This window comes from Danio rerio, chromosome 11, assembly GCF_049306965.1.
Source record: "Danio rerio strain Tuebingen ecotype United States chromosome 11, GRCz12tu, whole genome shotgun sequence".
NCBI classification, from domain to species: Eukaryota; Metazoa; Chordata; class Actinopteri; order Cypriniformes; family Danionidae; genus Danio; species Danio rerio.
Genome location: NC_133186.1, coordinates 27108449 through 27136324, shown reverse-complemented (window position 1 = coordinate 27136324; position 27876 = coordinate 27108449). Strand labels below are relative to the sequence as shown.

The 27876-nt window shown below is 36.1% G+C and overlaps 2 protein-coding genes across 7 annotated transcripts in view; both read right to left on the bottom strand.

Annotated features, from left to right (window-relative positions):
- Nucleotides 1–795: 795 nt before the first annotated feature.
- On the bottom strand, nt 796–20286 carry phf20a (PHD finger protein 20, a). 4 transcript variants are annotated; one of them, XM_021479839.2, is made up of 17 exons: nt 20149–20286; nt 17661–17758; nt 17393–17564; nt 15494–15578; nt 14165–14241; nt 13602–14073; nt 11255–11311; nt 11037–11174; nt 10906–10956; nt 10414–10824; nt 10214–10312; nt 7958–8139; nt 7480–7588; nt 5598–5802; nt 5159–5519; nt 3190–3343; nt 796–2333 (listed from the first exon to the last, which is right to left on the bottom strand). In XM_021479839.2, exons 2-17 carry the CDS (start codon nt 17741–17743, stop codon nt 2191–2193), a joined length of 2799 nt encoding a protein of 932 aa, XP_021335514.1. In that variant the 5' UTR covers nt 17744–17758; nt 20149–20286; the 3' UTR covers nt 796–2190. The 4 variants fall into 4 exon arrangements, with proteins under 4 accessions (XP_021335514.1, XP_021335516.1, XP_021335515.1 ...); XM_021479841.2 differs by having other exon boundaries at nt 7489–7588; XM_021479840.2 differs by having other exon boundaries at nt 10906–10953.
- Nucleotides 20287–22577: 2291 nt separating this feature from the next.
- The window catches only part of arhgap46a (Rho GTPase activating protein 46a), a 47840-nt gene continuing 42541 nt past the window's right edge, over nt 22578–27876 (bottom strand). For 2 of the 3 annotated variants that reach the window (XM_005169287.6, XM_068224156.2), the window contains 4 exons: nt 27315–27514; nt 25909–26000; nt 25655–25824; nt 22581–23936 (listed from right to left, as the gene is read on the bottom strand). In XM_005169287.6, the coding sequence (XP_005169344.2) occupies nt 23742–23936; nt 25655–25824; nt 25909–26000; nt 27315–27514 (657 nt within the window). In that variant the 3' untranslated portion in view covers nt 22581–23741. 3 annotated transcript variants of the gene reach the window in all.

Below are 27876 nucleotides of genomic sequence, written 5' to 3'. Positions count from 1 at the left end.
ATCGAGTTACAACTTTTTTTTCATAAACCTTTTTTTCTCGTTGAAAAAAAAGCAAAGCCGTAGAGCAGGTACACATACGTAGGCTATGTAACTATGTAATGCTTTTGTTATAACGTTCTCTAATTTCAATTGTTGGACTGACAGCATGTAAAACAAGCCCATCTTTAGGATGCAGTATTTAAGGGGGGATGCTGTTTTCCACTCTTTCAGTTTTTGGACAGACGCATACAGGTGAGTACATACTTTTAACATTAGATAACAGCAAATATTTAAATGTTCAATAGGTGAATAAAAATTAAAACACCATTATTTACTCTGCCATTAAGTGCTTTCAAACCACTTTTGAATCTTTTTTTCTGAACACAATATATATATATATATATATATATATATATATATATATATATATATATATATATATATATATAAATTATAATTTTTTTTGCGGCTGGAAGGGCATCCGCTGCGAAAAAACTTGCTGGATAAGTTGGCGGTTTATTCTGCTGTGGCGACCCCGGATTAATAAAGGGACTAAGCCAACAAGAAAATGAATATATATATATATATATATATATATATATATATATATATATATATATATATATATATATATATACTGAAAAATGTTTGAAACCAGTAACCATTGCAAATAGGAAAAAAAAAAAACATATTATTGATGTCAATGCATGGATAACAGTTTCTAACATTCTTCAAAATATTGTCTATTGCCTTCAACAGATGAAAAACACTCAAACAGGTTTGAAACAAGTGAATGATGAGTTAATTATGACAAAATTTTTATTTTGGGTGATCTATCTCTTTAATACTGAGATGCATTCGAAATGAGAATTTCAGTATTTCCAAGTTCTGGAAAAAAAGTTTCTGATTTTAGGATTACAGTCATTATGATATTCACAGTTTTTCAGAAATAAATAAGCCATATTCAGAAAACACTTAAACATTCTAAGCAGCTTATCTTTTAAATATAATAGAGCAAACATACATTTGACTTCACAACCAACCAGTTACAAGGAGGTTAAGGGTTAATTAGCGTTTTAAAGAGTGGATGGCAAATGGTGACTTCCTAAATTGGTGTTAAGATTAAACAATTGAGATTAACCTTTCAGTTTGAATATAGGTAACGTTTCCTAAGGACAAAATCTAGCTTGTATATGTTGAGTTGATTTGCTTCTTGACTAAGTGAGAATATATTGAAAAAGTAAGCTCACCTCAGAATGAAAAATCTGACAATGTTTACTCAACCTCATGTTCTTAACGCATTAGAAATATGCAAATGAAGACATTTGTAATCAAATAAGAGATTTATTTTCCTCCAGAAAAAAAGCTTATTTACTGCAAATGCCTCATAAAAAGATTCATGAGTTACAAAGAATAGACTGAATGGCCAAAAGACACGTCTCTTTAAATAACCTTTTGCATGACTTAATATAAGCTTTCATTCACATATAACCAGAAAACAATGTTTACAGCAAACAGATTTGGTCATGGAAGCTGAGCCATGCTTGGTTTATGACCAAGAACCAATAAGGTTTGCTCTTATACACTAAGCAAGTGTAGTTTTTATATATTTTTATGATGTATTCATGCGAATAAAAGCATAAATCTGTTAATCTAATGATCCAATCACGCCTACAGAAGACACGCATTAATCACTTATTTAAACTGATTTATTTACTTTCTTTCAAAATATTTTGAAGCGTCAGCGTTTGGGGTAAATAGGCTATCAATGGACAAACACAACTATCTCAGACTTGATTAAAATTATGTTCATTTGTGTTCCAGTGATGAACGAAAGACATGAGGATGAGTAAATAATGACAAACCTTTTGTTTTGGGTTGAACTAACCCTTTACGAAATGTGAGCATGCTGTGCATTATTAAATGTCAAAGACATATCTGGTAAACCTTTAAGTAAACATACTCCTAAAGAATTTTGTTATTTCCTTTTGGAGAAACAGAAGGAATTAAATGGATATAAATAACATTTGCTGTAAGTGAGGTGATAAAGAGTTTGGTGACATTCTGTATTAATTCAACAAAACCCAGCATGTTCGGTTTCACATTTTCTCAGTCTATTCTATAGGCTTTTTTGGTTTCGTGGCCTGGTTTAGGAATGTTTTAAACTGAGGTAGTCGTCCTGTGATGATAGTGAAGTAAGTCCTGGCGCCCTCATGTGGCACAAGTCAGAGCGACCTGCTGCACCTTTCCCAGTTCACTCAGCAACTGTTTGATGCTGTGCTTGAGTTCAGGCAGACGGTCCAGCGGTTCTGGAGGCTCCAACTCACCCGTGCAGTCCAGCCAGTTTTCAAGCACTGCAAAAAAATAAAAATAAAACTGTTTACAGTACACATGAAATCAAAACTAAATATACTTATTTGTTAGCTCACATTCCTAGTTTTGTGTCGAACGTCATTAAAAACAAACAGAAATGGTGAGGCGGAGGTATCTGTTAGTTTGTAATACATCTCCCCAAACCCTTTTCCAGCTCTTCCTGAATTGAATGCCTACTCTACTAGATCTAATCAGCTCGCAGTAAACAAGCCAATCCTGGTTTTCTTATTTAATATTCAGTTTCTTAAGGAACTGCGTCACAATATGAAGAAAAAAAAACAGCTTTTGGTTCATGCGGACTTTAATGTCTGTGTGAACTGGAAGTCATTGAGTCTTTTATTTCAGTATGTTGATGTACTTCTAACTGAATTAGAATATTGATTAGGGGGCGGGGCTTTCTTTTTGCGCATCATTCCCTCATAGGAAGCTAATGGTAAGAGGGTGTGGTTAACAATATTCTGGCTGAAGCCATCAAACTGATGTCAACAGAGAACAAGCACCACTCCAAACGGGGAAGCAAATGGTCAGTGTTTGATTGAAGATTACTAAAACAAAAATTTTTTCAGTGTATTCACTTACTAATTTATCAAATTAATTGTTCCCCTAAAGAATAACAATGTGTGCTAGAAAAATAAACAGTGAATTTAGATTTTACACGGACTTTAAAAATCAAATGACTGTATATAGCTGTAGCGTTGATTATCTTAAATGAACATGAAACATTCTTATAATGCAAATCATAACAAAAATATTACAAATCATTACAAGAAATCATTACAATCATTAGAAGTAACATTACAAAACATAAATCCACCCCTCTGAAACCCTGTGGCGCACCATCAAGCTCCCGTTCGATGAAATCCATCCTGTGAGTGACTTCTTCTTGAACAGTCTCGATATGATCCAGCAAGTTGACTTTCCACTGCTGCGGCTGAGCTCCGCTTTTATCTCCACCTCCATCTGCACCCGCCTCACACTTCTCCCCTATAACCTAAATGCAATAAAGTGACATCTAGTCAGTCTGTGCAACTACTAAAAAGTACGGGATCGATATGATTTGTTAAATGATTGTGAAAAGCTGCTGTTTTCTATTTGAATTTTTTTATTGTCTATTTTTAGCGCCATTACTCTAGTCTTCAGTGTCAGACAAATGAACGCGTGCCTTCAGGGTTCAACAAAAGTCTTATGGGTTTCGAAGGGCATGAGTTTGTAAGTAAATAATGTAAAATTGTTAGGGTAAACAAACTCTTTAACACCACATAATCTCACTCACTTTTATTACATATATTTTTAGATTTACTAATCATTTAAATGTGCCATAGAGTGCATTTGTTTAGTTATTCTCTGATATCTGCATAGTACTGTAAGTGTCTTATGTAAGTGCAAAGATTCTCCAGTAACCATTTTATGTTCATTTATACCCACAGGAATTACCCCTTTAAAGAAAAGCTCGGTTTTGACCATATTTAGAATTGTCATAAGTATTAATGAGCTCTGCTGTAATGCTCTGCAGCTCGTATTAGTGCCCTCTCACTCACACATTGGCATTGGTGGTTTATGAGGTCTCTCCATTGGCATAATGTATTTTATACTGTAAAAACTGCTTATTAAATGGCCCTGCTCTATCCCTGACCCCAACCCTCACAGGAGACTTTTTTCATTATTAAGTTTTTTGAATTACAAAGACCTAAGGCGTGTCCTCATAAACCACCCCAGTGTTGTAATTCCTAAGTCATACTAATGTCATTATACAATTTATGTCCATGTAAACTACTTAAACCAGTGCACACAAACACACACCATGCACTTTGAATCACACATACACAAAATAATCATACTGCAATTGTCAACAAAAATTGTAACAAATTGAGTTGATTCCTTGTTAAATGAAAATCTTTTTTTTACTAAAGTGATAGAAATGTTTATTTTAGCTAGAAGGAATGAGTGAATGAAATGAAAGTTTTTCCTGAGTTGTGTTGTGGATGAAATATAGGCCTAATTATACTTGACAAAAGAGGCTATCAGAGATGTATTAAAAGTTGAACTTAGTGGTTTTAAGATAAAAACAGAGGGAATTAATATCAACTGCTGTATAAACATACATTTTTTTAAGCTTTTTGTCATTATTTTACTCTGAAAAATCACAGTAAGCACTAAGTGATGACACAATGCATAAACGTGCATTAAACTCTTATATTCAGCAGTCTTCATGTTCATTGCCTCATTACAAACATGTAAAAATCACAACATTCATGTTAAACTAACAACAGACAGTTAAACAAACCTAATGCCTCTTTATGCTGCGCTGAAGAAATCTTTAATTCATATTTGCATTCAACAGACAAGCTGTGATGACATGAGATACTCATACCTGGTTGCATTACCTTAGAGCTCCATAACACTGGTCTCACATGCATAGTAAGTATAATAAAAGCTTGGATCAACTTAAAAATATGGAGAAAATATTGCTGTAATCAAACACTAATGGGAACATGCATATTAATGATCCTGTGTGGATTACCAAAGTCTGTGTTTTGTTCTGATTTCCATTTTTTCACTAGGATTTACTCTCACACTCACAGAATTTACATGAGAAAGAGGAAACAATGGTGTTTGAGGCTCATGGTATGCCATTTCCATATACTGAACATTTATTATTCAGCTATGCTTAGATATATCCATATTTTCATACTATGGCAAATACCTATATTTTATTTTACCTTTAAAAATATCAAATCACACCATTACATTTCACAAAACTGGACTGTGATAATGCTGTTAAAGGCTCATTTAATGTGACACCCACCTTGCTGTGGTTAAAGAGCTGACTATTAGAAGTCTTCAGCATGTCTCCATTGTAGTGTTGTTCATTCATCGGCACTCTTTCTGTGCTGTGTAATCGGTCTTCCAGCAGTGACTCTACCCGTGTTTTTAGTACCAGCCTTGGCTCCAATACCTGATACAGAGTTTGTGGTTTTTGGTAGCAGTGCTCACTGCTGATGTAGTCCTGGAAGGATGAAGAAAACGCCTCTTTATTTTCAATGGTCTCCAAGCCTGCTGAAGAAGAAACTGTTTTTGCATCATGAAGAGCCTTGCTTTTCATCCTGGATCTTTCAGTTGGCTTCCACGGCTGTCGCCACAACTTAAGATCTGGATGAGTCTGGTTCCTGCAGAAAAAAAAGATGTGGATTTTTAAATAGCACATATCGAATGGATTCAAACAGAGAAAAAGCAGCATCACTCACTGTAGCACGCTGATTTTGAGCTGCAGGCCACTGAGGACTTCAACCACATGCTGGACGTCCCCTAACAGCTGATGGGTGGCTGCAATCTTTTTGCCATTTTGATGGGAGTAGTTTTCCAGGAAAGAGAGGCCGTACATGTGGCCAGTGCTCAGCCAATCCCTGTCATACCAGTACCTCAGGCTCTGTCTCTGACCTCTCACCCGTCCTGGATACACAGACACAAATGAGACAGCAAGATTTAGTGAACAAATTTAAATGAAAACAGCAGGAAATGACATCATTAAGATTTCCCAGCTGGGGAACACAATTGGCAATAAGTTAAGTGAAACTACAGAAAAGACCCATGCTCTTTAGTCAAGTGAGTGATGCTGAATACAGGTGTAAAATGGGGTCTTATGGCCCGTTTCTACTGAGTGGTACTGTAGGGTTCGGAATGCTTTTATGGCCGTATCCACTGTTAAAAGATACCAAAAACCTTTGCAAAAGGTACCTAGCACAGCAAAAGGGTACCAAAAGGCGGAGGAAGATGCGCAACTGAACACTAATCGTTTACAGAGATATGTCACTCGCTTGTGTACAAGACAGAAGAATGAAAACAAAGAAAGTGCCATTTATAAATACACAGCCAAGACATTACACCATAATACTAAATACATATGATAGGAGCCATGGTCCACCTGAGCTTAAACAAACCCTGTCGTCATCTTGATAAACAGCCATAAAGCCAAGAAGAAGAGCAGAATCTACCCTGTGCCCTGTGGTTGTTTACAAGGCTGTCTAAAGTGTGTGCGGATTCGCTTTCTCATGTGCGATCGTTGCGGGTCTATATTTAAAATAACAAACTTTTTAAGTGATAATGACAACATGCGCATTATTACTGAAGTGCTCCTGACATCCTTTTAAAAACAGACAAATGCAAGAGTGAAGCACGAAAAAAACTACAGAGCAAATGATTCTTTCAGCAACCTAAAACTATTATCATCACCTTTTGTCTACTATGAACTCGGAATGACGAAATTGCTTTCTAACAGGATGTTAGAAAGATACAGATGAGAGTTGTTTTTGAACCCAAATAAGGACTAAATGTATCCTGTATGTAGTTTTTCTGTAATTGGCAACATATTGGAGACTATAAGGGTCTGTATGTGTTCATATATGTTGCATTTATTTATTTATTTTACGTAATTGCAGACGTTACAGTAGGCCATTTCACATCATTGATGTTATAATCAAATCCTGTTAATAGAAAGGTTAGTAATGAACATTTCTGCACAAGTATTTGTGTATAAAGCATCTGTTTTGTGAGAAATGCTTCTCATATTACATGTGAATGACCTGTTCAGCTTTACTTTGTCATTTTCTTGAGTGAGAACGACGTCAACTCCAACTTTCTGTCATACATCATGCCCATCAAAAGAGTACCATCGGTTCTTTTTTTGGCAGTGAAAACAAAAGCCTGATAAAGATGACCCGTACAGTACTGTACCACTCAGTGGAAAGGGGCCATAAATGTTATGCAATCATCTACTTTTGAACACATTAGATTGTATTCAATCACATGAAACCAATCCAATCTAATGTGTTTTTGACTAGTTATATAGTTTTCCTTCTTGCTTATAAGCCACCTCCTGCAAAAGTGACACAAAACATGAGGGAAGATTCTTGATGAAAACTGAATCCAAGTGGTCAAAGAGAAGCATTTGAATCACTATACTATTTGATATGTTAATACCAGGTGGAAATAGTAATGTCTCTGCTGACCATTTTTAATAAAATCATTGAAATCACATGTCGACAGCAAGCGGAAACAGAGCCAAAGTGTCACCTATTCTGAGGTTTCAAGTAAAGTTCTGTTTATAAATCAATGCTAAAACAAACATACTTTCCAAACCTGAAGAATCCCGGCAAATGAAGCAGGAATATCGTTCTGGAACATTCTCTTCCAGGAGGCCCATACAGGTCCCATGCTGCCAGTACAGACACTCTTCACACTGAGGCGCAAGAGAAAAAGCAATCAACATGATCTCAAACTCTAAGGTCAGTAGTATTTAAGAAAAGGAGGCTGACTTGTATTTCATGAAACATAGTACATAATGCATTACTATATTCAAATTCTCCATGTATAATATATAATTACTTTAGTCTTTAATGACACCTGATCTATCAGAAATTATCCTAATATTCTAATCTGGTGCCCAGTAAATATTATCAACACCTCAACAATTTTTATTATCAGTATTCAATTCATTCATTTATTTTTGTCTGTTTTCAATTGAAAGTATCCTTGCGTAGTGAAAGTATTACTTTCTTAATACTAAATATACATTTTACGGTAACATACAGGCCAAAAGAATGTTCACCTGTAACATGAAGTCATTCTCCTCGTCTGCTTCGCACACACAGCGCACAGTTTCCTGACTTTCTGTAGTCGAAGCAACAGAACTACAGCTAAGAGGTGAGGTGATAACATCCAGATCCGCCTCCATTTCATCTTCACTCCACCCACAGCTTTCAGAAGACCAATCAGAAATACTGTCCTCATCTGGAAACATACAACAAAACAAGTTGGAGATGAATCACATCACAAAATGATACTAATTGAAATAAAGCATTGCTAAATGTAGTAATTGAAAGGAGGGAAGCATAGCACAATGTTTATATATAGCAAATTATAAAACGCAAGATTTGTAGAGTGCATAGAATATAAAGTAAAATAACATTGTAACAAATTATGAATTAAATCATATAGTCTTATAGTTGTATTTAGGGCTGTGCAATTAAATAAAATCCTATCAAAATCGCAATTTGAACATGCACAATTTATAAATCGCCTTACAGCACAAATTTCCCACAGTATGCTATTTGCGCCTAAACAGAGCGCAAGAACTAGAGACTGAGCTTAATGACAAATAGCCTGCACAAATAGGGTTGATGAGTTCAGCAAAGGAGGACTTGGTGTGGGATTACTTTGGATAGAGGAAGGCTGATGCATCACAGAATAAGGTAATTTATAAGACGTGTCAGTCACATATTGCTTCTAAAAGCATGTGGAAAGTGACATTTGACAATCCAAAACATTGCTGTAGGTCCAGTACAAGTTTTATTTATAGAGAAAATGAAAAAGCACTGGGTGTTCTCTCTACTTATATTCCATACAAAGTATGAAGCTGATCACTCAGTTTTTGTTACATGACTCGCGGTCACTTGCAGCATTCTGAAAGTAGTGATGTTTTCAAGTGTGTGCACCTGGAATATGTGAGCGTCAAATATGCGTGCAAGCCATGCAACTTCATTGGAAATAATAACCTTGTTTTTTATTATGCGATATGTGAACATCCTATTTTACAGCAGCGTCAAAAAGAGATCTATTATCTATTATGCATGGTAAAAAAAAATTATAATAATAATATCTGGACACATACAAAAGTACAGGCAACTACTTCTGATATGTAGTCCAAAAGAACATCAGAACCTTGTTTGACAGCGCACACACACACACACACAGTAGTCTATTTATTTGTTTTTCCATAGGTCTGTTCTAGAGACAATCTATTATTATTTTTACTAGAGGATTTTTATTTTTTGCCTTATGTCTGTTTTAGAGACATGTTACAGGACTTTGATAAAGATCTCATGGTTTCCACTATATTCATTCTTCCATGGCGGGGCCCTACACCAAAATTCATCCCACCACGGCTACATTACAGCTTCTCATTCAAAACATTCAGTTTTTATTATATATATTTATATACACGACAGTTTATATAATTATACTCTACAGATAAATGTCTATGGCTCTGCAAACAATACTCTGAGTCTGCATACAAGACTCTATCTTGCTGGAAATTATAACCGTTTCACTTTACTTTGGACGCATTAATGCCTATTGGAGACATTCATAAATATTTCTAGCAAATCTAATAAATGTTGGAGACATATTCATTAAATAAACACACTAAATCGTACTTCAGCAGCGTTATTGTGAGAGTGCACAAGCAAATCTGCACATAAGCAGCATACATTTGAGGGGGCATGCAAGAATTTTTGTGCACGAACAGAGGGAATCGGCGCACAAGCAAACAGAATTGGATGCTCGTATTACATAAATTTGATCTCGACTTGTAATTCTGCGCTCAAGACAATTGTCATTGAAATAACGCCATAGGTAGTTGGTGGATCTGTGTAAAAGGCCTGCCACCACAGCTGGAATAAAATCCTAAAGAAATAACTGAGGTCTAATAAATATGTTTTATATTCAAACTGTAAAACTTGTGTGTGTGTGTGTGTGTGTGTGTGTGTCAAAATCGTGATAAAAAATTTAAATAGCAATGTTGTTCAAGAAAATGTGTGATAGGTTTCTTTTTCCCATATCACACAGCCCTAATTGTATTATTTAATCATTCATTCATTTTCTTTTCAGCGTAGTCCCTTTATTCACCAGGGGTCGCCACAGAGGAATGAACCGCCACCTAGTTGTATTCTATATATTTTTTAAATCTTACATAGCTTTGAAAAGGATTTACAGCTGTTGTGCACAGAAATGCAGATTTATCAAGCTTCCAAAATCAATTAAGAACAGGTTGCTTAATACAGAAATAAATGCAGATTTTCTTCACCTGATGTGGTTTTTCGTATCTTTTTCTTTTCCTTCAACTTTATTCGCAGGAAGTCTCTCCTTTGTTTCTCTTTCAGCCTGTTGCGCTCCTTCACACTTTCTGCAAAGGAAAGAAACCAAATCTCAGTTAGATCGAGCCACATTTTGAAGCCTACAGCAGTTGGCTTAAAATGAAATATAAATTCTCTACATAAGCCATACCCATTTCCATAAATCTCCTGTCTCTTTCCTTGTTGTAGCATCTCTGCATAGTGTCATCTAGCTGATTCTCTCTGGTCTTGTCCTTCAGTAAAGGCCACTGCTGGTAATTCTGTGTGCTGGCAGTAGGAGGCGCTAGAGAGCGATTCTTCACGGTCACCCGCGCACACTCGCGTGACGTAACGCATCTCTTCTTTGAGCCATCGTGACTATTAAGTGTGGTCTTTTTGTCCATTTCCCTGGTCTGCTCTGGTTCTATGGGGCACTCCTCTCCATGGTAGTACTTCATATGATAGTGCAGGAGTTTTGCTTTGCGGAAGGACTTCGAGCAGCCAGGGGTGTTGCATTTATACAGGTTATGATCCAGGTTGATAGAGAGTACCGGTGGAGGCTGGTTTCTGATGACTCTATACACTGTGAGAAGTCAATTCAGTCATCACTAATTCAAGATCATTCATGACTGTGTAAATGTGCTTAGTATAGATCTTTACTCACGAGGCTCTCTGCTGAACCGGTTGGGATTGTGAAATGCTTGTTTTCTAACTGCTGCAATTAAAAAACTCTTAATCATAATGTAATTATTTGACGACATATATGTTTTAAAGATGTGGCGGGTGGAATCTCACCTGTAGGCTTGAAGGTTTCTGATTGGCACTGAGCCTGAGATGCTGATGTGCCATTGGACGGTTGTGTAAGATGTAAGGAGTCTGGTTCTTTTCCTTGAGTTTGCTGATTGTTGGGCTTGCCATCATTATGACTTTTTTCTGGAAAAGAGAGATAAATAATAAAGCAATAATATTGCACAAGTACAGTACTCACATGTTTTACGGTTAAATAGTCAAACCTGAATCAGTCTTGTTTTTTTTGGAGCTCCTTCGTGCCATTGAAAGTCTTCTCTTCCCTAGAGAAAATAAAACAGATGTCACAAAAACACATGATCATGTGATTGACATTAAATGTATGACATAATTTGTAAATTGTGAATGTTATTACGAGTCACAAAAAATAGATATATTTGTAATTTCTGTTCCAATATCCTCTCCTAATGGTAGGGCTGTATTTTTGGGAAAGGACAAACACATAGTAGATTATTATGATAATATGTTAACATAACCATAGAGCAGGGGTGTGCAATACATTTTTCCAAGGAGCCACATTAGACTCTAGAAGGGGGTTTAAGGGTCAATACAATCAATACAGTTAATTTGTTTAAAAAAAACTCTGTAAAACTATTAAATAAACATTCATAAAAACTTTCTCATAAAAATGTTAAAGACCGTCACAATAGCAACTTCATGGTTGCATTTACACAACATATCTTGATGGTCAATTCCGATTTTGTGACTGTATGTTATGTTGAATGTTATGTTAAAAGTGAATCGTATTCAATTGTCTGCATTTAGACTGCACACGGCAATGGCACAATGGCTATGAAAAAAAAAAAAGAGCGGGCGCTGACTGACAGCTGATGATTAAAAAGCGCCCTTTTCTCAGTTCCTGTATTTTAATGAGTTTGCAGGGTTTCATTTTTTAAAAATCTTTTTGACAAGTTGTTTTACTATAGTTTATGACAAAAAATTCTCATTTGAGTATCTTCCTTTAATCCAGGCCTTTTTAAACCAGTAGGCATTTAAATGAAATGTCTATGCCGTGATTTATGCACGTAATGTATGCAATAGTTTTATTTTAGTTGTATTAATTTGGTTACATGGCAGATATTGTGCTCTCTAGCTCTCTCATTAACATGCTTACATACTTATGCTACATGACAATATAAAAGCTTTTTTAGTCCTCATGTATGAGTTGTAAGGGTTGAGACTCTGCTGAAGTCTGTTCTGAAATGAAAATGTCAGACTTGACGTTATTCGGTATGGTTTTTAATGATGAGCAAATCACATTGACAGGTGAAAATCCGATTTCCCTGTTTACACTACAGACACGAGGGCATGGATCCGACCCATATCAGATAAATTTACACATATGAACAAGGCCTGAATCTGATTTTAGTAAATCGGAATATATGTGATATTTTTCCTGCTTAAATGTACACAGGCCATATCCGATCTGTGCCACATGGGAGAAAAATACGATCGAAATTGAGTCACTTGAACCATGCAGTGTAACCTATAAAGGGTTCTTTGTTTAATTGCTTCACCTTAGTTTATTTTTATTTATTCATTCATTTATTCATTTATCCATTCATTCGGTGTTCAGCGAGAGAATTCTAGCCTGTTTTGGACTGAACAAGTGCACTAAGCCAGGTTGAATGTGAGGTGGATATGTGATGTAGTGTTCATCACTGAGAGAGCATTTGTATCTGCATTTGTTAAATCGTTAATCTGTGTTAATTACTAAAAAACGTGAGAGTGACACCGCATGTGCATCCCTTTGAACCCTCCAAAGGTCTCCAAAGCAATACTGTATACATGAAAATCCCCTTTTGTTGACTCACAATATTAGACCTGTGAACTGCAAGACCCTGTTTGCAGTTGAATTTAAATTGAATAAATACTTCAAGAGGGCTAATCAAATGAGTCCAGCGGGCCGCATGTGCCCCGGGGGCTGTAAAATGCCCAGGTCTGCTGTAGAGTAATATTAAGTAGGTAGCATGTTCGCCTCACAACAAGAAATTGCAGAGCCTCGGCTTGGTCTGTTGGCATTTCTTTTTGGAGTTTGCATGTTCTCCCTGTGTTTGTGTGGGTTTCCTCCGGGTGCTCTGGTTTCCCCCACAGTCCAAAGACATGCGGTTCAGGTGAATTGGGTATGCTAAAACTGTCCATAGTGTATGTGTGTGAATGAGAGTGTATGGGTGAAAGAAAATGAATGAATGAATGAATGAATGAATGAATGAATGAATGAATGAATGAATGAATGAATGAACGAACACAGGGCTGAACAATTTTAGCCATAATATTTCATCAAGCATTTCATCCTACTAAACTGAAAAAATTATGATTTCTAAACAGGTTTCCCAAATAACCCCTCACAATTGGGTAATCAAACTAATAACCCCTACGCCACACTCAAGGCTATTAGTTGAGTGAATGTTGCTAGGTAATGCTGGTCACAATTATTAAACAAATAAAACTGATTTGAGCAACAGAGCGGCCATGTTTACACTTTTCAGAGAGCTCAACTTACAAATGTCTCAAAACAAATTTTAATCATCAATAGTTTTACTTTGTGCTTACTTTTTATCCGCTGCCTCCGTGCTTTTTTGTCATGAACAAGACATTGTTCTTCGACTTCCTCCTTCTTTTGTTGTGCCAGGACATCTGTTTCCTCTGTCTCGTTCCTCTTTACCGTGCTCTCGCTGAAGTTCACATTAGAGTCAAACAGCGCAGAGTCCTCCATCTTCACCATGACCTCCTCTTCTTTCTCCTCAAACCCTGAGCCCTTCTTCACAAGTGACTTACTGTAATTGTGTTGACCTATTTCCTCCAAATCTCTCTCCTCTTTTACACTTTCATTTTCCACTTTAATTCGCATTTGTTCGCCTTCTTCTCCATTCACTTCTGAGATCCCGTCCTCATCTTTTTCAGGAACACAGTTGGTCTGTCCTGCTGCTTGTTTATCACCATTGGCTTCATTCTCCTGGATTTCCTTTTCTGCCTGTTGTATCACTGGCTTCTCTCCATTCTGGTCACTCAGTTTCTTTCGTCTCTGAATAGAGGGATTGAGAGAATGAGTACGAGGCCAAAGCAGGTTTTGTGATAGAGTCTAAATATGAGCATGATAGAAATACGGAATGAACCTCTTTGGTGAAGGGCTTCACATGGATTCCTTTGACTGTCTGGACGACACCATCGTAGAACTTTACTGTGTAGGATGCTGGAAGATCATTTTGTCATTAGAATGATACAAACATATACCATTTAACTGTTGATATTTGATCAAACACAACAAAACTAATCATAAGTGTCAGTTTGCTGAAATCAAGATTTATACATCACCTGAATAAATGTGTTTTATTAATGTACATCTAGTAAGAAAAGCATAAAATGTGGCCAACATAGGGTCATTCTGAAAACGTAGCTCTATTTACGTTTCTGGAGATCACGAATTATGTAGCCAGAAGTACATATGGCTGCATTTCATCTTTAAAACGAATGCTACAGGGCAGTATGACATCTTTCCTTTTCGCGATTACTAGCTGACCGCTTACCTCCATATGGACAGCTATCCCGCTTTAACCAGTTTGTCTAGTTAGCTCGTCATGTACATCGGTGAACTTAAGATGCAGAGAGGAGTTGACCACGACATCTGGGTTTGAGTCCGGTGAACAACGGTTTCAGAAAGCAGGTAAGATAGAATCCAAAAAGTAAAGTAAACAAGTAAATAACACGGTGAAGAATGTGGTAAAAATCAGGCGAGGGCGTTTTTTTTTTCTAAACTGCTTTTTAAATTTGTCGGTTGGGTTTAGGGAATTGGGTAGGCGGGTCAATCAGTGCTATTGAAAACACTATTAGTTGGTTTTAGGATGGAGGAAGGAGGAGAGTGGGTCAGTCGATAGGTCAGTCAGTCAGTCATTCAAAGAGTCAGTCGACAGCGGCCTCTGGTGGATTTCCACGAAAATAGCAGGCACAAAAGGCACTCGCCAGATAAATTTGGGATCTCAAAAAGCATACACAGCGGCCTCTGGTAGATTCACTTAAACAAAACTGCAAAAAAAGTATCTCCTGGGATGTATTTGGCGTACTGCAGAAATGTATATAGCGGTACATTTTCAGAATGAGCGTGGGTTGAATATGGCGGAGATGCAACTATTTGAAAATATGGAATCTTTGATTTAAAAAATAAATAAATACTGAAAACATTCCCTCATTTTCTTTCTAATTAAAGGGCTTAGCAAAGCACATTATAAATCAAGAGTTTTGATATACGTATAGTCCAAAATTCTCAAAGAAATCTCCATGTAACTTGATCTTTACATAATATTTCAACATTTTTGTCATAAAAGAAAAATCAGTAATTTAAAATTTTTGGCTTTTCCAAAAAAATATACATGTACAACATAAATCTGGTTTTGTTGTCCAGAGTCACATATAAATGTTTAATAACACTTTGGTTTTAATTTTATTACCATCTTTATTGACAGCCAGAACTTTTGCCGGATAAAATCGACAGTCGGACCAACTGGCAAGAACTCTGTCATTCACATGAAATCCCTGCAAAAAAAAGACAAAGGCAAACAATTAGAATTAGGGTTTTGGTGGTACGGTGGCTCGGTGGTTAGCACTGTCCCGGCTAGGTCAATTGGCATTTCTGTGTGGAGTTTGCATGTTTTTCCTGTGTTCATGTGGGTTTCCTCTGGGTGTACATATTTATAAGGGTCTGCAGAGATCTTATTTTTCTGCATGCTGGTGAATCACATATCTTATATGAATATAAAGACATCCAATGGAGAGGTTATGTGATATTCTACACCACTGTTCAGAGGTTTGAGGTTAGTAAGACTTTAATACTGTTGTTCAGGAAGGATGCATTATGATAATAAAATGTAGAAGTTAGGTCATTTATAAATGACAGAATTTATATTTCAAACTAAACATACTTTTTTAGACCAAATAATAATGAAATAAATAAATAATTCACTAAATCAGAATATTAAAAGGATGTTTGAAGGATCGTGTGGAACAAGATTCAGTTTTTCTATTGCAAAATATATTATTAATTAATATGAAATATTAATGTTAATATTAATGTTATTACATAATACTGAAATATTTTACAATATTATTACAAAATGGGTGGTGTGGTGGTGCAGTGGGTGGCTGGTTTGAGCCTTGGCTGGGTCAGTTGGCATTTCTGTGTGGAGTTTGCATGTTTTCCTCATGTTGGCATGGGTTTCCTCCAGGTGCTCCGATGCGACCTTCTTGCTGTGAGCAACAGTGCTACTCAATGCGCCACAGCTTACACTAATTTATTTTTTTCATTTTAATAATGTTATTTTAATAAAGGTTATGCCGCTCTGAATAAAACATAATAAATATCTAAATAATATAACTGGATGGGGCAAATAAGATGTTTTTGAATGTTACACTGTCATCCAACAAGGATGCATTGTGTTAATGAAAGGTAACAGTAAAGACATCATTACGTAAGATTTATATTTCAAACTAAACATGCTTTTATTCTTCAAAAATGATTTCCAACAAAAAATGCACCAATTTGAAAGAATTTTACATCACAGAAATAAATGCTGTATTACAATAATACTATAGATATTACATAGAACCACAATATATAACAATTTTATTACAAAATTGTAATACTAACTGACAATATTTTTTTACCTCAATATACTATATTGAAGTACTATATAAGTACCTACTACTTAAGTACCTACTATACTATAGAAGTACCTACTATACTATATAAGTATAGTAGTATATTACCAGCTAAACTATTATCTGCATGTTAGTGCAGATAGATAATATTTTTTATTCATTCATTCATTTACCTTTGGATTAGTCCTTTTATTCATGAGGGGTCGCCATGATGAAACAAAGGAAACCCATGCAAACATAGGGAGAGCATGCAAACTTTACACAGAAATGCTAACTGACCCAGCCGGGACTCGAACCAGCGACCTTCTTGCTGTGAGGCAACAGTGCTAACCACTGAGCCACCGTGTCACCCTCAATATCTTTTAAAAGAACTTTAATATAAACCTATATAGTAAAGATGCAGTATAGTATAGAAATTACTATACAGTAGTATAATACAGAAAATAAATTTACCCTACTGTTAATGTACTCACCAAGTGGCTGAGTTGTAATTTAATACCATGCTTGATTAATATCTGCATATTAGTGTAGATGGATAATAATATACTTTATTGTGATCATCCACAATGTAATAAAAGGACAGCAAGAATGCAAAATCACTTTCACATCTCTGTAAACAGATTAATATCTAAGGCTGATCCTCGATTAGCTTTCATGCACTGGGATTTTGAAGGAGCGCAGTCGTGACTCACAGGGATGAAGCTGTCGTCCTGCCGTGCCTCTCTCCTCAGCTGAACCCTCTCCACAGGCCTCAGGTACGGACTGGCCCAGTCGAACCACTCGTCATAGCGGTGGCTCCACTGCCGATAGTGGACTAACACCTTCTCATCCTCATAGTCGATCTTCTCTATGTTGGCTACATACCTGCGAGATCAATCACACAGATAGATTCATAAAAAACTTAACAAGGGAGGAAGTTATACCAAACAAGACACAAATGAATAAAAGAACAACACTTGCCAGTTCTTCAGACTGTCCCGTGCTTCAAGCGAGGCGCCGACCTCAAACTTAATTCCTCGTCTGTTAGGAGGCCTTTTGCTCATAATGTCAGCAACTACCTAACGTAAAGCAGCAGTCACATTTTAGTAAAGAATAAGAGATCATTACATTAGAGTGCATTTGATCTGTCAAAATACATATTGTTTTTACAAGTAGATGTTTTAATAGCCAGAAAAGGGAGAATTGTATATTAATATTGATGCTCCATCTATTGGAGATTATATATATATTACAACATTTTCATGTCTGAAGAAACTTGCAGCCAGAGCAACAGTTTTGGCAATAAACTAATCACTAAGTATTTATTATTAGACATTGCTATTTAGAAATTTACAATATATTTACAATTTTACATATTAAGAATTTATTCTGTAATTAAGGTTATTAGGTGGGGCTATAGACATTTTTTTCTTTATTATTCCAACACAATGTCATTGCAATTCATAAATTTAGTTATAATTTAGTGGCTAATTCATATAAATTCATACGATCTCATTCGTGCAATTTAGTAGGACTTGCTCATTCCCCAATGACGGTTGGGTTTAGGTGCCACATCTCCATTTTAAAAATGTACATTTTTGTTCGTTTGAATGAATTCATATGAATTTGCCAATAAACTGACAAAATGTAAAATAGTTACGTTTCCACGTAAGATCAGGCTGACTATTTACATTTTGTATTTTACTATTTACTTGTAGACTAAAATCAAATTCTGTGTTTTTTCTATGTTAATTTAAGTAAAATGTGTTGAAACACAACCACTGAGTTAAACATTTTATTTGCAAAAAGTAACCCAGCAAATTTTACCCACTTTTTTGTTTAAGCAACTCAGCAGTAGATAAACTATGGTTAACAAAATATTAATAAAACAAAAAATATTTAAAGAATCATGAAACACACTGAACTAGAGCTGTACGATACTGGAAATTATGGGATATTGTTGTGAAGTATTGCGATAACTATATTAAAGATATAACCTAGAAAATTAAACCATTTTTTTGAAAAAAAATTTTTAAATCAATTTATGAAATGATATTAAAATAAGAAGGTAAATGATTTTGTTGATCGAATTAATTCTAATTGTATTAACTCCCACCATTAGTATTTTTTTTTTAAACTCTAGGTTTGCATTTGGGCCACTCCGACCAATAGCAGAACAGCAACTACTGAGGAGGCAGGGATAAAGATAGTAATCCCCAATCTAATTGGTCAAATTTAGATAAACAATAATTATTGAATTAATAAACAGTAATTTACCACACATGTCTATGATATGTTTGATGCATATCATATATGTATATTGCGATAATTGCAGATCATTTTACAATATATTGGGCAGCCAAGACTGAGATCTAAATGTCCACTAAACCTGAAGATTAAAAAAAAAATGTACATGCTGCTATAATTCTGTGTGCTTTAATATTATATATATATTTATATTTATAATTTATATTTATAAATTAACTTGGTTAACTTAATTAAAAGCTAATAATACCATTATACTGTACAATTACTTGACTTTAGGCTGCTACATTTAAAATAATTATAATGTTTAATTATTAGCAAACAAATATTAACCAAATTAATTGTTTTTTACTAATTTCTCAAATAGCAAAAACTATCCTAGAGTTCCCTGAAAGACGGGTGATCACTGATCTATAGTATTTAACTTGTGAACATTGTAGGTGCAAAAAATCCAGGTCATGGCATCATGCCAATAAACACACAGGGAACAACAGACTTAAATCAATTATCAACAGCCTACTTTACTAAGCCTCTTATTTATACGTAACTTTAATGTATAAGTTTAGATTCTGCCTTGTATGAACAGAATGTAAAGATTGCTTTAATCGAATAGCCATATCAAAAATGTACCTATTAAACAAATGAATACATGTAATCGCGACATTTTGCATAACAACGCTATTAAATGAACCCGTTAAGAGTAACCGTGTAAGTGAGAGTGATCAACTGTGATTTCATCAGGGGCCCCTATACATAAGTGCCTGACGGTGACAATGGAAACAATAGAGATGCCAGATATTCCAATACTCCACTAAATGTTTGCCTGTTATTCCTACATTAAACACTTCTGTCCGTCTATATGCAAAAGCAGACAAAAGCACATCATTCACGACATTTTGGAACGGATCTTTTTCATCTCGGCGAAAACACGAGCAGACGGGAACTTCCTGACTGATCCACACCCTCCATAAGAATAATGTCATGGATAGTAATGGGCGAGAACATCGCCACTCCCACAAATACAAGCTGTAAATCACAACATCAGTCTAGCAGTGCACATGTTCTGATATTCATGATATTTCGTTCCTTTAAACTCGAAATTAGAGATTCAATTTTGTAAAACAGCATCTTTACAGACTCCGTACTCGAGCAAAGTCTTGGCACAGCGTAAACAGTATTGCAAAATGCTAAATAAATATGTTACCTGTGGTGATATCCGTCTTTTTGTAACTATAAACGCCCGTTGTTAATGTATCAAAGCGTCTTTTATTGTAAGCACGTTGGGCGCGAGATGCGCGCACTTATTTTCCAATGTGTTCCACAGACTACCGGTATGAACAATACCACATCTGCGCATGCGCGGCAGCGCGGACGACTTGGCGACTGTATAAATACGTCTAGTGATGCTCTGCTACCCTTCAGTCTTTTAGTGCCACTAAACATTAACGCCATAAAGGAATTCACATTTTTAAATTGATCAAAACCACTTAGATACCTTAATACTTTTATTAACATGTTTACATTTAATATACACACAAAACAAATAGATCACGATTTTCAGAAATATTGCAACATTTATAATAAGAAGAAATATTTCTTGAACTGCAAACAGCTATATTAGATTTCTCAAGGGTTATTTGATGCTGAACACTTGGGGAAAATATATGTATATATATTTTTAATAGCAAATTTTGAAATAAACCCATCTCACTCCCTCTATTTACATTTTTATGATGCATTAAACAAGGTAGGATTTGTCATATTATTTACATACTTCTATTGTTACTTTGAGTACTTCTATCAGATCAGTTGTCCTCAAACTTTTTATCAAGTACCACCTCAGAAACAAAACTGTCTCTAAGTACCACCATAATGAGCAGCATTGAAATACAGTAGCATAGTAAGCCCAGTAAAGCAGCTACAGCTCTGCACTACTCTAAAACGTGGCAGATTAATTTATATTATTAAGAATATTGATTATTGTCAGCCACTTTAAACAATATAAATAGCCTGACTCTGAACATTAACACTGCTTTGCTTATATGTAAAAAAAAACAAGCAAACTAAAAACTAAAGACATCAATATTTTAATAAAAAAATATATTGTCATATGTCATATGTCATATTCATGTATAAATAATTTTTTATAAATTTTCAAATATATGTAGCATTTTCATATGACACATTTCATTTGATCTCTGTGTACCATTAGTGGTACACGTCCCACAGTTTGGGAACCACTGCATAAGATAATTAAATGTAAATGCAGAATTGGTGAACATTAAAAACCATTGACATTCATTTTATTCATTTTCTTGTCGGTTTAGTCACTTTATTAATCTGGGGTCGCCACAGCTGAATGAACCGCCAACTTATCCAGCACGTTTTTACATATCGAATGCCCTTCCAGCCACAACCCATCTCTGGGAAACATCCACACACATTCATTCACAAACACAGTCATACACTATGGACAATTTAGCCTACCCAGTTAAACTGTACCGCATGTATTAATTTTTACAATGTAAAATACTATCACCGGCCACTTTATTAGGTACACCTTACCAGTAGAGGGTTGGAGCCTTTAGAACTGCCTTAATCCTTTATGGCATTGATTCAACAAGGTACTGGAAATATTCCTCCGAGATTTTGGTCCATGTTCACATGTCAACATCACACAGTTGCTGCAGATTTGTCAGCTGCACATCCATGATGCGGAAATCCAGTTCCAACACATCCCAAAGGTGCTTTATTGGATTGGGATCTGGTGACTGTGGAGGTCATTTGAGTAGGCCAAGTGAACTCATTGTCATGTCCAAGAAACCAGTCTGAGATGATTCACACTTTATGACAAGGCGCGTTATCCTGCTGGAAGTAGCCATCAAAAGAGGAGTTCACTTTGGTCATAAAGGGATGGACTTGGTCAGCAACAATAGTTTAGGTAGGCTGTGGCAATGACACAATGCTCAATTGGTACTAATGGACCCAAAGTGTGCCAAGAAAATATCCCCCACACCATTACACCACCAGCAGCAGCCTGAACCATTGATACAAGACAGGATGGATGCATGCATTCATATTGTTGATGAAATCTTTTCTCAAATCTTCTATTGTCCAGTTTTGGTGAGCCTGTGCCAATTGTAGCCTCATCTTCCTGTTCTAGCTGACAGGAGTGGCACCCGGTGTGGTCTTCTGCTGCTGTAGTCCATCCGCCTTAAGGTTCGACGTGTTGTGCGTACAGAGATGCTCTTCTACATACTTCGGTTGTAACGAGTTGTTGAGTTACTGTTTTCTTTTTATCAGTCTCTGTAAACCCTAGAGATGGTTGTGCATGAAAATCCCAGTAGATCAGCAGTTTCTGAAATGCTCAGACCAGCCCATCTGGCACCAACAATCATGCCACGTTCAAAGTCACTTAAATCATCTTTCTTCCCCATTCTGATGCTCGGTTTGAACTGCAGATCATCCTGACCTTGTCCACATGCATAAATGCATTGAGTTGCTGCCATGTGATTGGCTGATTAGAAATTTCCGTTAACTAGCAGCTGGACAGCTGTACCTAATAAAGTGGCCGATGAGTGTAGGTAAAAAAAAAAGTAGTCACTTATGAAAGTATGAAAAGACCAAATAAACCAATTCTTTGTGAAACTTTATTACTTGTTACTCAACATCCATTTCACACAAAACACTTACACAATCCAAATGTTTTATAGAATATTTTGATCATGTACAATCAGCCCACAGAATCAAATACTAAATAGAAAAAAGTTTTGATTTTCTTCCATCTTTTTGCCAACAATTCACCAGTACTCACTTTCATTCGTAAGTAACGTCAGTAAAATAAGCAGCACTATTTACAAGCCATATTTACATACAAAACCTCACAACAAACATGAACATACCAGAGGTACCTGTGTCTTTTTATTTAAGCCATGGATTTTATTTACTTTCTTTTTTTACATTCAAATGAATCAAAAGCTATTTCACAGGCATCATACAACGGCATATAAATTCAGTATCACTTAATATACTTAAATCATGAACAAACTGTCCTAAAAGTTGTATGTAACAAGGATGTGGGAGCTGAAAATGTACCATTTCATCTCCAGACAATTTCGCATTAATGTCATTCCTGATTAACAGGGAGTGATAGTTTCTCCTAAAAACAATTACAAAATAAAATAGAAAATCTTCACTTCCTAAAATACTGTTTTATTTCATAGAGTATGAAGAGGTCACACCCAATCTAACAAACCCATTTATCTCTTTTCTACAGTTAAAGTTTTCAAACAAAACTAAGAACAAATACAACATTCATTTATTTGTCCTGTACATAAACTTATCTTCTTTTTAAATCCACAAATACACAAAGATACTCTCAGAGAACAACAAAATAAAGTGGTTTCTTACGGTCTGTCACTATGACTTAATCTTCAAAACAAGCGAACAGTGTTTGAATGCTTACAAAACGATGCATTCATGCAAGTTACTTTTAAACTCGGACCCTTGCAGTGCACAATAATGCAAGTAAAACGGTTTTCATGCATTTCTTCAACATGCAAAAAACTTATGATGAACTCGGCATGACATTTCTGCCATGTTACAATCAATGAATCTGAACAGTCTTTATATTGATAAGGAGGACAGGAAACACGTACTTAAGAAGGAAACATACATTATAAAGTTATGGAGAGTTTTCCAGTCAAAATAACAACAATCATCCTTAAAAGTGTACTTTTACCCTCAATATCACTCTTGCATCTGTCAACCATTGACTGGTGCACCAGTGAGATCAATTTAAACAACGCCCTCTATGAAGCTTGTGTCCAGATGAACAATGAGCATTCGCAGGAAAGACATCTCCTTGCGTGTGTTCTCGAATATGACACGAGGGTCGTCCGATTGGCACCGGAGGCAATTAGGAGCCATCACCATAGCGAGGTTGTTTACATCCATTTTAGTGACTGAAACGTTTGAAGGCTGAGCGAAAACCTGAGGAAGACATGTAACATCAGTCAAATCTGTGCATTAAGTCAGAGGACATTTCTGTGGATTTAGCCATTTGACCACCAGGGGTCGTTGTATACCTGAAACTGACAGCGGGTACAATTTGGATTTGTCTAAAGGCTGATTTATACTTCTGCGTCAAGCACTTGCGTATGGTGTGGTGTAGCATGCGCAAGAATGCATAGCCCTCGCCATGCCCGTCAGTACAGTCTAGATCGCGGCTGACTGGAAGTGCGATATGCACATCAATAAAGCAGTCTCTTTTATTACTCTGTATAACAGTTTATTATTATTTTTACAGTACTGTGATGGTTGCGTTTTGGGTTGGGGTAGGCGTTAAAAATACAATTTATTGGGTAATTTAATAGACAGCATAAATAATAGCATAAATAATACTTGGTACAACAACTGTTTTTACGCTACTGAGATGGTTGGGTTTAGGCTTGTGGTGGGGGTAGACATTAATAAAATACACTAAACGGGAAACTTATTATAATAATATAAATAATTTTCGTTAACTTCTGGCCGCAACCATATCCTCAAAATGAGCGAGTTTGAGCTAGTTCTACATTAAGGTCACGTTCAGAAAAAACAAAACACCAGTAAAGAAACTCGACAAAGAGGAACAAAAGCCTCACTGCAGGAGTTTTCTGTTTTGGAAGTGCTATTGCAAAGCAAAACAAACAGCGCGTAGAAGTATAAATGCACAGCAACGTGCAAGGCATGCGCTGTGGGTCACACAAATCACTCGATGCAGAAGCATTAACCAGGGTTTAGAAACATATTATGTCATGGTCCAAAATTTATGATTACTTTAAGCTACATTTACACGTCAATGATTTACTCTTGCATTTAGAAAAAGTTTTGTCTACACGACAACGCCCTCAAGCAAGTCTATATTTACGCATCAGCAAAAAAGGACAAAAAAGAAGCATTACGCATGTCTGGCAAGTATTTGGGCCTCTCACCTTGTTTGTAAACAGTACCTGTAGAAACGTTACACTTTGCCATTGGCAGCTCAGTCCTCTTGTCTATGTATAATTTGAAGTGTGTGTGTATGTTGCGTTTCTGCATTTGGTTGTCATGTGAAGTAAATCCAATCTGTGTTGATGTAGCGCTAGGAAACACTTGGGCCGCAACAACACAACCAAATACTCCACTTTTAATGTGTATGTTTAATTTAGGAGTTCTGCAGATTTCACCAAGTCAAATTTGAGACTTTTTTGGTCTTGGAGGGCCAGTGTCCTACAAGTTTAAAAACAACCCCAACCAGACACACCTGGACTAGCTTATCAAGCTCTTACTAAACACCCCTGGGCTAGATAGTTAAGAAAAATATCGCAATGTCAGATTTTTCCAATATTATTCAGCCCTAGCACCACTCATTGGAAACAAAACCTTTAGTGTCTCCAATACCAGTTTGGAATTCATTAATCGCCTTAATAAAGGCATTATAAAGGTAAATGTGACATGCTGGCATGTACAGTATAGGTATAAATGCCCCATTTCTTAAATCAGGTTTCATTTGAACAATTTTTACTTACAGGGAGTAATTTTGATTAAAATGTCAACAACCAGGACACTTGGATATTTTAGAGTAAATTGATTATGTAGACTTTAGCTATATGTGTTGGTACTTGTAAATTTGACCCAGTGATGGCTCTTCATGTCAAAAGTCTTTAATTTTGAGTGCTTAATGTTACCTGTAGGAAGTGTATGAAGTAGGAGAGCACCAGTCGGTTGAGCTCCGGCAGAGACTGCACCACACTTATGGCGGCCGCTGGATCATCATAGTTACTGACACACTGCTTGTAGAAAGTCATGGGGATGAGCGGCTCCTCCAGCTCACGGTACCACAACTTCATCAGAGATGCTGAGAAAAACACGAGTGAAGGAGAAGTGTCATTTCTCTGCGGCTATTTAGTATTCTTATAAATGCATGAGAATAGTTAATCACCAGGAACATTGGGGTCGGACAAATTTTCAGGAATCCTCCACTGGTCCACTTGTAGCTTCAGTGCATTCACTTCATCGATGTCACCAGGAACCCTGCAGAAGGAGATTTTCATGTTACATCATGTGATCACCAGCAGAGGGAGACAGCAGGCCATGAATGAACGTTTTTAGATGCCTGGCTTTTGGAAGGTTTGTTGGATGTTGTTATTTTGTGTATGTTGTGGTTTTAACGTGTAAAGCTGTTATTATTGAGCAGGTCACACATTCAATATAAAGAAGCATATGTCTTTAGAGTTTTAAAGCCTTTTAGAATGCAATTAGATGACCCTAAAATTCATCGTCCAAAAGCCAAAAAGATCCTTTATTATCCAGGCTTGGGCGGTGATAAATTTTAATACCGTAAATTTAATACCGTAAATTTTAACTCCCTATTTTACCTAGGTATAGTGTATTACTGTGCAAAATAAAATAAAAAATCTGACGTAAGGCAGTGTCACCAAACAGTTGGTTTGTGCTTAAACCATTCTGAAACTAAATACTGTATATGCGACCTTAGGTTCGAGGTATTTCCATCTCTTGCGGTCACTTTTTTGTTCCACAATAAGCAAATTGCCTTGTCTATATTTACAGCCTCTCCCTTTTTGTTTAGTTGAAACCCGAAATACTGCCAAACTTCAGAAGTTGTGTTCTTTTTTGACACCAGGTCACTTGGTGTGCGACTCGCTATCTTTCCCCACCTCTCTCTTTCTCCTCCACGCTGTCCCGTGATGTCCCGCATGTGCATTTTTAGGCATTAAATAAATTAAATGTAATATTTATTCATTGTCTTCAATATAAGTGTATTGTTTTCTACAACAGTAAAACTGATACGTTACTATTTTTAGATCCCATGGAATACCATATTAAAGCCCAAGCCTAATTGCAAAAGATATATGCCTTTATTATCAAAGCAGCATATTAGAAAACATCTAAAGGACCATGTCAGCCTGAAGACTGAAGTACAGATGCTAAAAATTAGTAAAAGCTGCATTTTACAATTTATTTAACATATTTTTTAAGCAAATAAATGTAGACTTGAAATATTTGTAAAAAAAAAAAAAAAAAAAAAGGCTTCAAACTTTTGCATGGAACTTTTGTATAGTATTGTAAGTGAACCATTTAGCTAACATGTCGATATCTGACTCTATGCACCTAAAAACAATTTAGCATGTTGTTGCGATACACATCTACTCATTAAAAGGTTACTTGTCACTAGAAAAAGCTGTGCCAATGTCAAAATACTGAAAAAATGTAGTTGAGCTTGAAGCATTTCAGCTTTGAAAATGATTTACTAGTCAGCACTCATGTAGTAAAATACAGCCTGCTCTTCTGTTCACCTTAATTATCGTGAGGTTGAGCAGGTCTTACCTGAATATGCCTTCAGTCTGAGCTCCACCCAGAGCCAGCACATACTGCGAGAGCTGCACCTGCACCCACGGCAGCTTCCTGTCTGGAAAGAGCTCGCTCTGCCGCTCCATCACTTCCTCTAGAGAGCTGCCGAACAGTGAAGGGGTCAAGATGGCCCGCCGACTGTGGTCCACCTCCTCCAAACTAGGCTTACGCAGACCCTATATAAGAAACAGTCAGATCACTCAGCTAATCTTAATCAAAGTTGTCCATCAAATTTTACATACACATTTCTAAACTCTCTAACATGAGCAAAACTGCATGAAAACAACTAAAACAAACAAAACAAGCTAACAGAATTTAATCTCATTTCTGGCCATTTAAATATTAGCAAATGCAACTAAATGTATTTCTGTCTCTGTGTTTTAAAAGGCACTTATTTAACCCCTTTTTCAAGATTTAACACAAGTCTTTTGTGTCTACAAAACGTGTGTAAAGTTTTAGCTCAAAACACCCATCAGATTATTTATTATACCTTTCACAATTTCCTGCTCTGAACACAATGTAGCCGTTTTTGTTGCCA

Bases quoted from the DNA above. Each gene is read 5' to 3' on its own strand.
- phf20a (XM_021479839.2), bottom strand. From the start codon at position 17,743: ATGAGCAAAAGGCCTCCTAACAGACGAGGAATTAAGTTTGAGGTCGGC. The intron at 17,565-17,660 runs GCAAGTGTTGTT...TTGATCTCGCAG, and splicing joins CGGGACAGTCTGAAGAACTG to GTATGTAGCCAACATAGAGA. The intron at 14,242-15,493 runs GTAATAAAATTA...ATGATCTTCCAG, and splicing joins TCTGGCTGTCAATAAAGATG to CATCCTACACAGTAAAGTTC.